This window comes from Coregonus lavaretus (genome assembly GCF_964263955.1).
Source record: "Coregonus lavaretus genome assembly, chromosome: 22".
In the NCBI taxonomy this organism is placed as follows: Eukaryota; Metazoa; Chordata; class Actinopteri; order Salmoniformes; family Salmonidae; genus Coregonus; species Coregonus lavaretus.
This window is the reverse complement of record NC_140009.1, coordinates 7,191,453-7,207,747: the sequence shown is the minus strand read 5'-3', so window position 1 is coordinate 7,207,747 and position 16,295 is coordinate 7,191,453. Positions and strand designations below refer to the sequence as shown.

Below are 16,295 nucleotides of genomic sequence, written 5' to 3'. Positions count from 1 at the left end.
ACTATGTGATCACGCTCTCCGTAGCCGATGTGAGTAAGACTTTTAAGCAGGTCAACATTCACAAGGCCGCAGGGCCAGACGGATTACCAGGACGTGTACTCTGAGCATGTGCTGACCAACTGGCAAGTGTCTTCACTGACATTTTCAACATGTCCCTGACTGAGTCTGTAATACCAACATGTTTCAAGCAGACCACCATAGTTCCTGTGCCCAAGGACACTAAGATAACCTGCCTAAATGACTACCGACCCGTAGCACTGATGTCTGTAGCCATGAAGTGCTTTGAAAGGCTGGTCATGACTCACATCAACACCATTATCCCAGAAACCCTAGACCCACTCTAATTTGCATATCGCCCCAACAGATCCACAGATGATGCAATCGCTATTGCACTCCACACTGCCCTTTCCCACCTGGACAAGAGGAACACCTACGTGAAAATGCTATTCATTGACTACAGCTCAGCGTTCAACACCATAGTGCTCTCAAAGCTCATCACTAAGCTAATGATTCTGGGACTAAACACCTCCCTCTGCAACTGGATCCTGGACTTCCTGACGGGCCGCCCCCAGGTGGTAAGGATAGGTAACAACACATCTGCCACGCTGATCCTCAACACGGGGGCCCCTCAGGAGTGTGTGCTCAGTCCCCTCCTGTACTCCCTGTTCACCCATGACTGCTTGGCCAGGCACGACTCCAACACCATCATTAAGTTTGCCGACGACACAACAGCGGTAGGCCTGATCACCGACAACGATGAGACAGCCTATAGGGAGGAGGTCAGAGACCTAGCCATGTGGTGCCAGGATAACAACCTCTCCCTCAACGTGACCAAGACAAAGGAGATGATTGTGGACTACGGGAAAAAAAAGAGGACTGAGCACGCCCCCATTCTCATCAACGGGGCTGTAGTGGAACAGGTTGAGAGCTTCAAGTTCCTTGGTGTCCACATCACCATTGAACTATCATGGTCCAAACACACCAAGACAGTCGTGAAGATGGTACGACAAAGCCTATTCCCCCTCAGGAGACTGAAAATATTTGGCATGGGTCCTCAGATCCTCAAAAGGTTCTACAGCTGCACCATCGAGAGCATCCTGACTGGTTGTATCACCGCCTGGTATGGCAACTGCTCGGCCTCTGACCGCAAGGCACTACAGAGGGTAGTGCGTACGGCCCAGTACATCACTGGGGCCAAGCTTCCTGCCATCCAGGACCTCTATACCAGGCGGTGTCAGAGGAAGGCCCTCAAAATTGTCAAAGACTCCAGCCACCCTAGTCATAGACTGTTCTCGCTGCTATCGCATGGCAAATGGTACCGGAGCGCCAAGTCTAGGTCCAAAAGGCTTCTCAACAGCTTCTACCCCCAAGCCATAAGACTCATGAACAGCTAATCATGGCTACCCGGACAATTTGCACTGCCCCCCCCACCCCATCTTTTTACGCTGCTGCTACTTTGTTTATTATTTATGCATAGTCACTTTAACTCTACCCACATGTACATATTACCTTAACTACCTCAACTAGCCGGTGCCCCCGCATATTGACTCTGCACCGGTTACCCCGTGTATATAGCCTCCCTACTGCTATTTTATTTTACTTCTGCTCTTTTTTTCTCAACACTTTTTTTTGTTGTTGTTGTTTTATTTGAGTTTTTTTATTTAAAATAAATGCATTGTCGGTTAAGGGCCTGTAGGTAAGCATTTCACGGTAATGTCTACACGTTGTATTCGGCGCATGTGGCAAATTAAATTTGATTTGAATATTGACCACAGATCCGCTTTTTGCCACAAGGCAGCAGGAGTACCTCAATGATGTAAACAGAGTCTAGAGCAGCAGCGGTGAATCCGAGTCTAGAAGGAACCGGTGTAACCGGCGCTGTACTGCACGGCTGTATCTCTGCGTTGTGTGTGATTGATTTGGGATTATAGACGTGGACTTCGGATATCAGGCTGTTTTAATGAATCAGAATTCTCTCTGCATCCAAAAGAAAATACAAAACATTTGAAGAGCACAAATATGTGCTGCCCCATTGTCGCCTCTTTCTCTCATAGTGCGTCAAAATTATTTTTTAGAATACAGAAATGAGTACAGCCTCTCCTTATAATGTATCAACACATAACATACATTTTACGTGGATAAAACCACATACCTGTATCCAAAAGAAAAGACAAAACATTTGTAGAGCACAAATATGTTCTGCCCATTGTCGCCTCTTTCTACAACACAGACGCACAATACAAAGGACTGGGATCAGTGGAGAAGCTAGCCATCGTTCACACATACAATACCTTAGCTAGCTAGTAACCACATGTTGAATTCAGAATGTTAATATCATCCTAAAAAGTACAATTACATCTTAACAATAACATCCACTTATGAGTAAACTCTAAATATACAATATTATTAATGAACAAAACACTGTGTGTATGACTTTGTGCTTAAAGGAATCAAACTTTTCTGAAGACGACAGAAAAAGCGTGCCTACCTCTCATAGTGCATCAAAATGATTTGAGCAGGAGCACGCAGGGCAAAACGTAAGTACACACTCTCCTATTCCCAGGATGCAGGCATGCATAATAACACATCAACATGCTATATTAATATATCAACCTGGTGAAATTCACAAAGTACTTTAACAACTGTTACATTTGCTGTGTAACACAACCTCTGTCTGAAGCGTAGACATTCAAACCATGGTCTTATATGTTTGCACTGATTAACCAGTAGGGTGTGATGTTGCACTTCATTACTTTGTTGCTACTATCAGGTACCTGGAGATTTCTAGCTGTGTTCGAGAGCATCAAAGCTGTGATGGACCATGGGTAAATTGTGACCGACTGACTGATCTACAAATAATATTGAGTAGTTATTTATGATGCAAGGTGATTTGTAGGTTAAAGTCGCCTTTAAAGTCGGCTGCAATGTCGAACGTCTGAATCTGTTGAACTGAAGGTACACGATGAATAGACAAATATTAATAATTCAATGTGAAAACTGAAAGCACTAACACGTGCTTTGGTAAGGATCCGATGTGAGAGATGGCGTCTGCTGCGTACATAGAGGAACTAAGCTGTTCTGTGTGTCTCTCTCTCTCTTTACTGATCCAGATAGCATCTCCTAAGGTCACTCATTTTGTCGACAATGTTTTACAAACTTTCAGAGAACACAGGACGTGTGTCCTCATTGCCGGGCTAGAATCTCAACAGCTGAAGGAAACCTCTCAACAAACCACATTCTGAAGAGCTTGGCCAACAAAGCTAAAGAGGAAGCAGTCAGCGATGAGAAGAGAGGGGTCAGTTTTATTATATTTTACTGAATTGACTAGACATGTCTGCCACAGAATACCATGCACTTTAAAATGTTATGTTTTCTTTTTTTCATATCCGGTACAATTACTTTTATTAATGTAAGCTGTCTACATTTTAAAAATAAATGTATTTTGATTTAAATAGTGCCTGATGTGCTTTCTTTCATACAAGTATGGACTAATGAACAAGGGAGTCTCTTCAAATAATTCACAAGGTTTATAGACCTAACCCACATCAGGCAGAAAGCCATTGCCAAAAGGGACTTGAGACTTGACTTTGACCTAAAAGACTTGAGACTTGACTTGGACTCTACCTCAAAGACTAGTGAACATCTCTGGTGTAAGGGCTATTTTACAAAGAAGGTGAGTGATGGAGTGCTGCATGAGATGACCTGGCCACCACAATCCCCCGACCTCAACCAAATTGTGATGGTTTGGGATGAGTCGGACCGCAGAGTGAAGGAAAAGCAGCCAACAAGTGCTCAGCATATGTAGGAACTCGTTTTATTATTATTATTATTATTATTTATTTTTTTAGCAGACACTCTTATCCAGAGCAATTTACAGTTAGTGAGTGCATACATATATATTTTTTTTCATACTGGCCCCCTGTGGGAATCAAACCCACAACCCTGGCGTTGCAAGCGCCATGCGCTACCAACTGAGCTACACTGAGCAACAGTCCTTCAAGACTGTTGGAAAAGCATTCTTCCAGGTGAAGCTGGTTCAGAGAATGCCAAGAGTGTGCAAAGCTGTCAACAAGGCAAAGGGTGGCTATTTGAAGAATCTAAAATCTATTTGCTTAACACTTTTTTGGTTACTACATGATTCCATATGTGTTATTTCATAGTTTTTATGGCTTCACTATTATTGTACAATGTAGAATGAGTAGGTGTTCTAAAACTTTTGACCGGTAGTGTATATAGTTGAAGTCTGAAGTTTACGTACACTTAGTTTGGAGTCATTAAAACTAGTTTTTCAACCACTCCACACATTTCTTGTTAACAAACTATAGATTTGGCAAGTCGGTTAGGACATCTACTTTGTGCTTGACAACACAACTTACATACACTAAGTTGACTGTGCCTTTAAACAGATTGGAAAATTCCAGAAAATGATGTCATGGCTTTAGAAGCTTCTGATAGGCTAATTGACATAATTTGAGTCAATTGGAGATGTACCTGTGGATGTATTTCAAGGCCTTCCTTCAAACTCAGTGCCTCTTTGCTTGACATCATGGAAAAATCAAAAGGAACCAGGAACCAGGTCTCTGTGTCCCAGGTGCAGACATGTCTTAGTATGGGGTTGTTAAATGTGTCAAGTGGGCAATGTTCAAAGTTCTCTAACAACCAAGTGGGCAGTGTTCAAAGGTATCTAACAACCAAGTGGGCAGTGTTCAAAGGTATCTAACAACCAAGTGGGCAGTGTTCAAAGGTATCTAACAACCAAGTGGGCAGTGTTCAAAGGTATCTAACAACCAAGTGGGCAGTGTTCAAAGGTATCTAACAACCAAGTGGGCAGTGTTCAAAGGTTTTTAACAACCAAGACAGTATAACAAGTTATAACAAGGGCTTCCGTAGCCACAGCACTGAGGTGACAGGTGGGGAGGGCTGATAACCTAGACCCACTGCAATTTGCATACCGCAAATGAGGGGCAATGGGTGGACCATGGGTATGGTCTGAGGGGCAATGGGTGAACCGTGGCTATGGTCTGAGGGGCGATGGGTGGACCATGGGTATGGTCTGAGGGGCAATGGGTGGACTGTGGGTATGGTCTGAGGGGCGATGGGTGGACCGTGGGTATGGTCTGAGGGGCGATGGGTGGACCATGGGTATGGTCTGAGGGGCGATGTGTGGACCATGGGTATGGTCTGAGGGAGGATGGGTGGACCATGGGTATGGTCTGAGGGGCGATGGGTGGACCGTGGGTATGGTCTGAGGGGCGATGGGTGGACCATGGGTATGGTCTGAGGGGCGATGTGTGGACCATGGGTATGGTCTGAGGGAGGATGGGTGGACCATGGGTATGGTCTGAGGGGCAATGTGTGGACCGGGGGTATGGTCTGAGGGGCGATGGGTGCACCATGGCTATGGTCTGAGGGGCGATGGGTGCACCATGGGTATGGTCTGAGGGGCGATGGATGGACCATGGGTATGGTCTGAGGGAGGATGGGTGGACCATGGGTATGGTCTGAGGGGCAATGTGTGGACCGGGGGTATGGTCTGAGGGGCGATGGGTGCACCATGGCTATGGTCTGAGGGGCGATGGGTGCACCATGGGTATGGTCTGAGGGGCGATGGATGGACCATGGGTATGGTCTGAGGGGCGATGGGTGGGGAAAACCAGACGGTTTTGTCAAAGTGTGGTGTGCAGCTCAGCACAGGGAGACCAACTGTCACGCCCTGACTCTGGGGACTCCTATTTGTGGAGTCAGGGTGTGTATATTCTATGTTGTGTAGTTCTATGTGTATATTCTAGTATGTGTATTTCTATGTTGGCTGGTGTGGTTCCCAATCAGAGGCAGCTGTCGCTCGTTGTCTCTGATTGGGGACCATACTTAGGCAGCCTATTGGCACTAGTGGGTTGTGGGATCTTGTTCCGTGTAAGGTATGTTGTTTGTGTCTACCTTGGACTTCACGTTTCGTTTAGTTTGTTGTTTTGTCGTTGTGTTTATTCGGTATAATAAACATGTATGCATATCCCCGCTGCGCCTTGGTCTGACCCGTCTATGAACGAACGTGACACCAACGTTGTTAAAAACACCTATGATCCATGGCATAGACTTCGCAATGTATTCACACCCCTTGACTTTTTCCGCATTTTGTTACGTTACAGCCTTACTCTAAAAAGGATTTGTAAAAATAATCCTCAGCAATCTACACACAATACCGAAAACAGTTTTTGCCAAAGACGCACGCACACATAATCACCATAAGCATCACTGTGGACTGAATCATGGTAGTTTCTCATCACCATAAGCATCACTGTGGACTGAGTCGTGGTAGTTTCTCATCACTATAAGCATCACTGTGGATTGAGTCATGGTAGTTTCTCATTCTCTTACTCAGTAACTTGTGACGAACTCCTGACTGGTGCTGAGTGTGACCGCTGTGTCCCCGTCCCAAACTAGAGGGGAATCAATAGAGAGACGGATTACAGACAGACATGCTGACAATGAATGCTATTTTATTCTTTGAGGAGGAACCTAATCTCAGTCATGAGTGATATTTCCAAAAGTGTATTTTCAGACATATCCTCTGATGGTTCCATTAGAATCTTTACAACTACAGGAGCCTGCATACTGTTTAGAATGTTTATGAATGAACTTGACACAATTCTCAATTTTAACGTCAAATATAGGTATCTAGTATCTAGTCCATGCCTTTTGTTGAACTTTTTGTTGAACTTTTTTAGTCTTACATATTATATCATAACTACTGATCTGTTTAGGATTTCCCCGTCTTTTGTTAAAATGTATATATCTTTCTCCTGTCCTGTAATGTCTTTGTGTCAGACCTAATATAAGATGAAAATCTCATCATATGTGCAGTTTCCACCTTGTTTGCCAAAGACACGCACGCACGCACAACGCAAATAGTCTGGGTAGCCATTTGATTAGATGTTCAGGAGTCTTATGGCTTGGGGGTAGAAGCTGTTAGAAGCCTCTTGGACCTAGACTTGGCGCTCCGGTCCCCACTTGCTGTGTGGTTGCAGAGAGAACAGTCTATGACTAGGGTGGCTGGAGTCTTTGACCATTTTTAAGGCCTTCCTCTGACACCGCCTGGTATAGAGGTCCTGGATGGCAGGAAGCTTGGCCCCAGTGATGTACTGGGCCGTATGCACTACCCTCTGTAGTGCCTTGCAGTTGGAGGCCGAGCAGTTGCCATACCAGGCAGTTATGCAACCAGTCAGGATGCTCTCGATGGTGCAGCTGTAGAACCTTTTGAGGATCTGAGGACCCATCCCAAATCTTTTCAGTCTCTTTAGGGGGAATAGGTTTTGTCGTGGTGTTCTTGGACCATGTTAGTTTGTTGTTGATGTGGACACCAAGGAACTTGAAGCGCTCAACCTGCTCCACTACAGCCCCGTCGATGAGAATGGGCCGTGCTCGGTCCTCTTCTTTTTCCCGTAGTCCACAATCATCTCCTTTGTCTTGATCACGTTGAGGGAGAGATTGTTGTCCTGGCACCACACGGCCAGGTCTCTGACCTCCTCCTATAGGCTGTCTCGCCGTTGTTGGTGATCAGGCCTACCACTATTATGTAATCTGCAAACTTAATAATGGTGTTGGAGTCGTGCCTGGCCAAGCAGTCATGAGTGAACAGTGAGTACAGGAGGGGACTGAGCACGCACCCCTGAGGAGCCCCTGTGTTGAGGATCAGCGTGGCGAATGTGTTGTTACCTACCCTTACCACCTGGGGGCGGCCAATCAGGAAGTCCAGGATCCAGTTGCAGAGGGAGGTGTTTAGTCCCAGGGTCCTTAGCTTAGTGATGCGCTTCAAGGGCACTATGGTGTTGAACGCTGAGCTGTAGTCAATGAATAGCATTATCACATAGGTGTTCCTTTTGTCCAGGTGTGAAAGGGTAGTGTGGCGCGCAATAGAGATTGCATCATCTGTGGATCTGTTGGGGCGATATGCAAATTGGAGTGGGTATAGGTCGTCTGGGTTAATGGTGTTGATGTGAGCCATGACCAGCCTTTCAAAGCACTTCATGGCTACAGACGTGAGTACTACATGTCGGTAGTCATTTAGGCAGGTTACCTTAGTGTTCTTGGGCACAGGGACTATGGTGGTCTGCTTGAAACATGTTGGTATTACAGACTCAGACAGGGAGAGGTTGAAAATTTCAGTGAAGACACTTTCCAGTTGGTCAGCGCATGCTCGGAGTACACGTCCTGGTAATCCGTCTGGCCCTGCGGCCTTGTGAATGTTGACCTGTTTAAATGTCTCACTCACATCGGCTACGGAGATCGTGATCACACAGTCGTCCGGAACAGCTGATTCTCTAATGCATGTTTCAGTGTTACTTGCCTCGAAGCGAGCATAGAAGTAATTTAGCTTGTCTGGTAGGCTCGTGTCACTGGGCAGCTCGCAGCTGTGCTTCCCTCTGTAGTTTGCAAGCCCTGCCACATCCGATGAGCGTCGTAGCCGGTGTAGTATGATTAGATCTTAGTCCTGTATTGACGCTTTGCCTGTTTGATGGTTCATCGGAGGGCATAGCGGGATTTCTTATAAGCTTCCGGGATAGAGTCCCACTCCTTGAAAGCGGCAGCTCTACCCTTTAGCTCAATGCGTATGTTACCTATAATCCATGGCTTCTGGTTGGGGTATGTACGTACAGTCACTGTGGGGACAACGTCATCGATGCACTTATTGATGAAGCAAGTGACTGATGTGATGTTCTCCTCAATGCCATCGCACGAATCCCAGAACTTATTCCAGTCTGTACTTGCAAAACAGTCCTGTAGCTTAGCATCTGCTTCATCTGACCACTTTTTTATTGACAGAGTCACTGGTGCTTCCTGCTTTAAGTTTTGCTTGTAAGCAGGAATCAGGAGGATAGAATTATGGTCAGATTTGCCAAATGGAGGGAGAGCGAGGGAGAGCTTTGTATGCGTCTCTGTGTGAGGAGTAAAGGTGGTCTAGTTTTCCTCTGGTTGCACATTTAACATGCTGGTAGAAATTAGGTAAAACTGATTTAAGTTTCCCTGCATTAAAGTCCCTGGCCACTAGGAGCGCTGCCTCTCGATGATCGTTTTCCTGTTTGCTTATGGCCGTATACAGTTCATTGAGTGCTGTCTTAGTGCCAGCATCGGTTTGTGGTGGCAAATAGACAGCTACAAAGCATATAGATGAAAACGATCTTGGTAGATAGTGTGGTCTACAGCTTATCATGAGATACTCTACCTCAGGCGAGCAAAACCTTGAGACTTCCTTAGATATCGTGCACCAGCTGTTGTTTACAAATATACATAGACCGCCACCCCTTGTCTTACCAGAGGCTGCTGTTCTATCCTGCCGATACAGTGTATAACCCGCCAGCTGTATGTTATTCATGTCTTCGTTCAGCCACGACTCAGTGAAACATAAAATATTACAGTTTTTAATGTCCCGTTGGTAGGATATTCATGCCTGTAGTTCGTCCACTTTATTATCAAGCGATTGTAAATTGGCCAATAGTATCGATGGCAAAGGCAGATTAGCCACTCGTCGCCGGCTCCTTACCAAGCACCCCGATCTCCTTCCGCGATATCTCCTTTTCTTTCTACTGTGAATGACAGGGATGAGGGTCCTGTCGGGTGTCTGGAGCAAATCCCTCTCGTCCGACTCATTAAATAATAATTATTAGTCCAGTTCAAGGTGAGTAATCGCTGTTCTGATGTCCAGAAGCTCTTTTTGGTCATAAGAGACGGTAGCAGCAACATTATGTACGAAATAAGTTACAAACAATGCGAAAAAACACAAAATAGCACGGTTGGTTAAGAGTCCTTAAAACGGCAGCCATCCCCTCCGGCGCCTTGCTAATGTCATCAAACACATGTTTCCATGTTTTCAATACCATTCCATTTACTCCATTCCAGCCATTATTATGAGCCGTCCTCCCCTCAGCAGCCTCCTGTGCTCAATAATCAATCTTCCCTGGCAGACATTCTGAATGCCGGTTGTAGGTGATTAAAAGTTCAAATTGTTGGATATCCTCACTCTGGCTGGATTGCAATAGAAATTGCACATCACTTTGCAAGCCAGCATAATGTGACTTGCAGGCTTGATGTGACCTGTAAACCAGGAGTTTCAGACCACTGTCTTAGGGTGTATCTAGGCCCTCAAAGAAATGCCTTATGATATATGTATTGTCATAAAGAGTTTAATTTGAAAGATATAATAATAATATAATAATATAATAATAATAATATAATAATAATATAAAGATAACATGTTCACTTAAACACTTGGTGAAGGCTACAGTACTGAAAAACATTGAATACAACAACCATGTCTCTGTCACTAACAAATACATCAATAGGTGGTAACTACAATTCACTCAAAAAGGTACTCTGGGAAATATGCGAATAAGGTAGAATAAATTCTCCCACTGACCTACTCAGGGTTGATTTTGCACATTGCTTTTGACATGGAGATGCCCTGCAGGCCAATGCCCTCAGAGAGTTTGATTTGGCATAAAAAACATGTTGTTATCTTGAAAAAAACACGTTTGCCATGCCCATGAAAAACACGATGCACATGAGGATGGTCCAGAAAGTGATTAGTAAAGTCTGGAAGTTATAACCACAATTAACGTTTCATTTTATTTTATTTTTTGCAAATTAGACATCAATGTCTATGTCCCACTTTAGTGATTGGATTGGGCTAGTATTATTTATTTTGAACAAACATTACACAGTTTACAGCAGGCATCTGGATATTTATTTTGAAGCCCAATATGTGTATCATTGACCATATCTAGATAACAAACAATATGAAAATAGATAATATCGTACCCTCTGCTGAATCAATAAGAGGGGATTTGATGAGATCCTACTACTGTGGGAATAAGCAGGTAGCTTAGTGGTTAAGAGCGTTGTGCCAGTAACCGAAAGGTTGCTGGTTCTAATCCCCGAGCCAACTAGGTGAAAAATCTGTCGATGTGCCCTTGAGCAAGGCACTTAACCCTAATTGCTCCTGTAAGTCGCTCTGGATAAGAGCGTCTGTTAAATTACAAAAAAAGAAAAAAGTGGATAGAGTTTGGGGCTTTACAGAAAGCATGCATTGTCAACGGGAGATTTACACACAAAAATGGATTCAGCTCTGTATGGGACTGCTGATCATTTTTCCTGGTGAAAATGCAGCAGTTTATTGCTTTATGATGTTGTCTGTCATGCACATCATTACTCTGCACTACTGTTAATCATCATTTACTGCATTTCTTCCTGCTGGTTTGCCAGATATGTAGAGTCAATGCATACCCCCTTTTCCCACCATGCAGTTGTTATCCCGATAAGGATCCAGTCTTCGTTTACTCAGGGCTGGTGGGTACAGAGATCATTTCATGTGGACATGAGAGAACAAAGAGGTCTGCTGTGGATTTTGCATTGTAAGTATTGACAGAATTAGCACAACTTTGGAAAGAAGGAACATATATCGAATCATATTAATAATAGATGTGTCTTAAATCTAAACTTTTTAGCTAAATGTATTTTATGAACAATATACTGTCTAAAAGGAACTACTTTTTTTAAACTGAGTGTTCTGGTGTAAAACACTAAAGTAATAGTAGTTATGTTGTGGGAAGTGCAGTAGAAGACTGTGGAGTCAAAATGATCACCTTCCTTAGCAGTTCCTTTGTCTCACTTCTAGAATAACAGAAAAAAGGAGAGTGACAACCTTCAATATTAACCCTCTCTTCTAGATTGACCAATCAGGAGTGACAACCTTCATTGTTTAATCCTCTCTTCTAGATTAACCAATCAGGAGTGACAACAATGACAGCATCAGTCGTCCTCTCTCCCCTGGTGTTCCTGGGTCTCCTGGCTCTGTCTCACCTGGATGGAGAGTTCACCTGTCGTCTAGGGACTCCAGAAGAATGTGCTAATTGTTCCTTTGTGCCTGGCTACAAACTGGCTGGGATGGGCTATGATATTGTAACATTGAGACAAAAACGGGCCTCTGTGTTTGATGTCAATAGTTACTTGGCTAACTCCTGCACGGTTTGTGTGAACCCACTTATGGGAGGTCAGCTTCAGAAACTCCCCCTGCATATGAAGGACTGGAGGGCCGAAAGTGACTGCAAGAGGAAGACTTTGAGTTCCTACTATTACTCTGTCAGCTCTCTTGTAGATGATATAGCCTTCTCTGTAGAGAATGACTGGAAGGCTGGGCTAAAACTGGAGAACATAGACCTGCAGTTAGCAGGCAGCAAGTCCAAGGTGCACGGCTTTGCATCCTCACACTCAAATGCAGACAAGTCTTCCTTCTCCTTTCAGCAGTTGACCTGCTCTGTCTACAGGTCAGGCCATGTACCATGATGTTTGTGAGGTCATGTATATTTAAATTATAAGAGCTTGAAGCAATTGTCCAGCGCTCTCAGCATACTTCAGCCATAATATGGCTTTTGAAACGCTTCATAGTTTGCCGTTTCCTAGAGACCAATAATTTATATATAGTTCCTCCTTGGATTATTTTATCCCATCAACAACTTCAATATACTTTTGAAAGTTTTCCTTTTTTTAGCATTCACTTGGCAACTTATAAGCAAGGGTCCACAGCTCTGGTCCTTGAGGGTCACAGTCATGCATATTTTCAGCATGACCTTTTATTTAAAAGAGACATCATTTCCAGGGTGCGACCAGATGTGCTCTCCAGCCAATCAGTAATAGTAATTGATCGATTACGTACCAGGGAGAAATGAAAATATTAATTGATCAATTACGTACCAGGGAGAAATGAAAATCAGCAGGACTGTGAAACTGCAGGGCCTGAATTGTGCCCCGTGTTCTATAGGAGATTTGTACATTTCTTATAGCTAACTAAAACAAAGTTCCCAGTTAACGGCCACTCTAACCCTCTTTTAGTTTCAGTGTGCCTGCTAAACCCCCACTTAGCCTGGATTTCCAGCGGCGCATAGCTTCTCTGCCACAGGATTACACATCCAACAGTGAGGCGTACAAGGACATCATTGATACCTACGGAACCCACTACGTCAGTGATGGGGGCCTCGGGGGGATGATGAAGAGGGTGACTGCCATTCGCACCTGTCTAGCAACCCTAAACAAGGTCTTTGTGTCCGATGTGGAAACATGTCTGGGTATGGGGTTGGAATTGGACGTGCCTGTAGGACTGCCCATAGACTTAGGGGGGGATTTTTTGGGTGGACAATGTTCGAAGGTCGCTACCAACTCTGACAGTGCAACAGGGTATAGCATGGGCTTCTTAAGCCACCACACGGAAGTGAACGGTGGGAAAACCTTAAATGGAGTAGCTTCTATGAGAAAAGCTAATGTAGATAGTTTCTTGAAATGGATGAAAAGTGTAAATGAGTTGCCAGAAATGGTATCCTTCTCCCTGCAGCCTCTGCATCAACTGGTTGATGACAATCAGACGAGCGCTGATCTACAAACAGCTATCAGTCAGTACGTGATCAGCAAAGGGATTAAGAGAAAAAAGACAGAGCATCAAACATGTAGGGGTTCACCCAACCTCTCTGCTGATTGCTGCCCCCTGTTGGCAGGGAGAGGCAGTCTAACAGTCTTTGTGGACCGTGGGCTCAGTCTGAGGGGTGACGGGATGGCTAAACCAGAGGGTTACGTCAAACTGTGGTGTTCAGGTCAGTACAGGCAGACCCGCTGGATCACTACCTATGATCCACTTTGGCATACACATTTTGACTTTGGCTATGTAAACACCCATTCCTCTCTAGAGCTCCAGGTGTGGGACAAGCACTCAGGAGAACGTGAAGATGACCACCAGGGTGGGTGTTCTGTAAACCTGGAGCAGGGGAGCCACGGGCATAGCTGTGGACTCAGTCACGGGAGTTTTGTATTCTCTTACACATTAACTTGTGACAAACACCTGACTGGTGATAAGTGTGACCAATACTACCCCTCCCCAAACTAGAGGGGGAATCAATAGTGAATAATCACAGTTAATCCAGAACTAAAATCTTGTGTGATTTGTTACGTATTCTGTCCACGAGAGATTAATAGCGACAGATTGCAATGGGATGATAATATACACTACTGTTTAAAAGTTTGGGGTCACTTAGAAATGTCCTTGTTTTCGAAAGATCAGCAGTTTATTTGTCCATTAAAATAACATAAAATTGATCAGAAATACAGTGTAGACATTGTTAATGTTGTAAATGGCTATTGCAGCTGGAAACTGCAGATTTTTTTGGGAATATCTACATAGGCGTACAGAGGGCCATTATCAGCAACCATCAGTCCTGTGTTCCAATGGCACGTTGTGTTTCCTAATCCAAGTTTATCATTTTAAAAGGCTAATTGATCATTAGACAACCCTTTTGCAATTATGTTAGCATAGCTGAAAACTGTTGTGCTGATTAAAGAAGCAATAAAACTGGCCTTCTTGAGACTAGTTGAGTATCTGGAGCATCAGCAATTGTGGGTTCGATTACAGGCTCAAAATGGCCAGAAACAAAGAACTTTCTTCTGAAACTCGTCAGTCTATTCTTGTTCTGAGAAATGAAGGCTATTCCATGCGAGAAATTGCCAAGAAACTGAGGATCTCGTACAACGCTGAGTACTACTCCCTTCACAGAACAGTTAATTAACGGGCTCTAACCAGAATAGAAAGAGGAGTGGGAGGCCCCGGTGCTCAACTGAGCAAGAGGACACATACATTAGAGTGTCTAGTTTGAGAAACAGACGCCTCACAGGTCCTCAACTGGCAGATTCATTAAATAGTACCCGCAAAACACCAGTCTCAACTTCAACAGTGAAGAGGCGACTCTGGGATGCTGACCTAGGCAGAGTTGCAGAGAAAAAGTCCAGCGTCTGTGTTCTTTTGCCCATCTTAATATTTTATTTTTATTGGCCAGTCTGAGATATGGCTTTTTCTTTGCAACTCTGCCTAGGTCAGCATCCCGGAGTCGCCTCTTCACTGTTGACGTTGAGACTGGTGAGTGTTTTGACACACTGCCCCTGTTACTGAGTATGGTCCTGCACCAGTTACTCAACGCTGAGGCGTCCAGCAGCCCCAGACCAACAGAGAGCCCTGAAAGCACACCACAGGAGGCTGGTGGCACCTTAATTGGGGAGGACGGGCTTTGTTGTAGTGGCTGAAGCGGAATAGGTGGAATGGTATCAAATACATCAAACACATGGTTTCCATGGTTTCCAGGTGTTTGATGCCATTCTATTTGCTCCGTTCCAGCCATTATTATGAGCTGTCCTCCCCTCAGTAGCCTCCTGTGACGTACACAGTTCCTCACCTCATAGACAGACACCTTGTTGAGGGAAGCCAGGCAGGTGCGGACGGAGGTCACTCTCTTCAGCCCTCCTCCCAGTGTCGCCTGAGGAAGTTAGATTTAAAAAAAAAAATTTAACGTATAAAATGTCTCTCCACAAAATATAGATTTTAAAAAACATATTGTGGAAAACTCAAATAGAGTTTTGAGACACTAAAAGCAGTCATGGTACAGTATTTCACTTGGAGTGACCACCTGAGGGATGTAGTGTGTGCCGTTGGTGGTGATGAAATGCTGGTACATGCGGAGAGTGGTTCTGTTGAGCCTCTGGGGATGGACAGCGCCTCCTGGTGGAAGTCAGGGTGTAGAGGAGGATTGCTGAAGAGACAGTAGCTGAAAAACAGGAAAATTAGGGTGAAAAAGTGAGATCAATGACTGTAAACACGCTGTAAACATGCTGTAAACACGCTGTAAACACGCTGTAAACACGCTGTAAACATTCTGTAAACACGCTGTAAACACGCTGTAAACACGCTGTAAACATGCTGTTAAACATGCTGTAAACACGCTGTAAACATTCTGTAAACACGCTGTAAACACGCTGTAAACATGCTGTAAACATGCTGTAAACATGCTGTAAACATGCTGTAAACATGCTGTAAACACGCTGTAAACACGCTGTAAACATGCTGTAAACATGCTGTTAAACATGCTGTAAACATTCTGTAAACACGCTGTAAACACGCTGTAAACACGCTGTAAACATTCTGTAAACACGCTGTAAACACGCTGTAAACATGCTGTAAACATGCTGTAAACATGCTGTAAACATGCTGTAAACATGCTGTAAACATGCTGTAAACACGCTGTAAACACGCTGTAAACATGCTGTAAACACGCTGTAAACACGCTGTAAACATGCTGTAAACATGCTGTAAACATGCTGTTAAACATGCTGTAAACAAATCTTTCAAAAAAATACATCCTACTGTTAAATCAACTTCTGTCACAAATTCTTATAACAAACACGTATCTCTGCTCACACATCCAGCTAGCGCT

At 44.2% G+C, this 16,295-nt stretch overlaps 1 protein-coding gene across 1 annotated transcript; it reads left to right on the top strand.

Annotated features, from left to right (window-relative positions):
• The first annotated feature begins 11,337 nt into the window (after positions 1–11,337).
• LOC311149399 (perforin-1-like) lies at positions 11,338–14,440 on the top strand. Its single transcript, XM_084186579.1, has 3 exons — positions 11,338–11,405; positions 11,770–12,317; positions 12,883–14,440. The coding sequence occupies exons 2-3, from the start codon at positions 11,794–11,796 to the stop codon at positions 13,922–13,924; spliced, it is 1,566 nt and encodes a 521-aa protein (XP_084042705.1). The 5' UTR covers positions 11,338–11,405; positions 11,770–11,793; the 3' UTR covers positions 13,925–14,440.
• Positions 14,441–16,295: the final 1,855 nt, after the last annotated feature.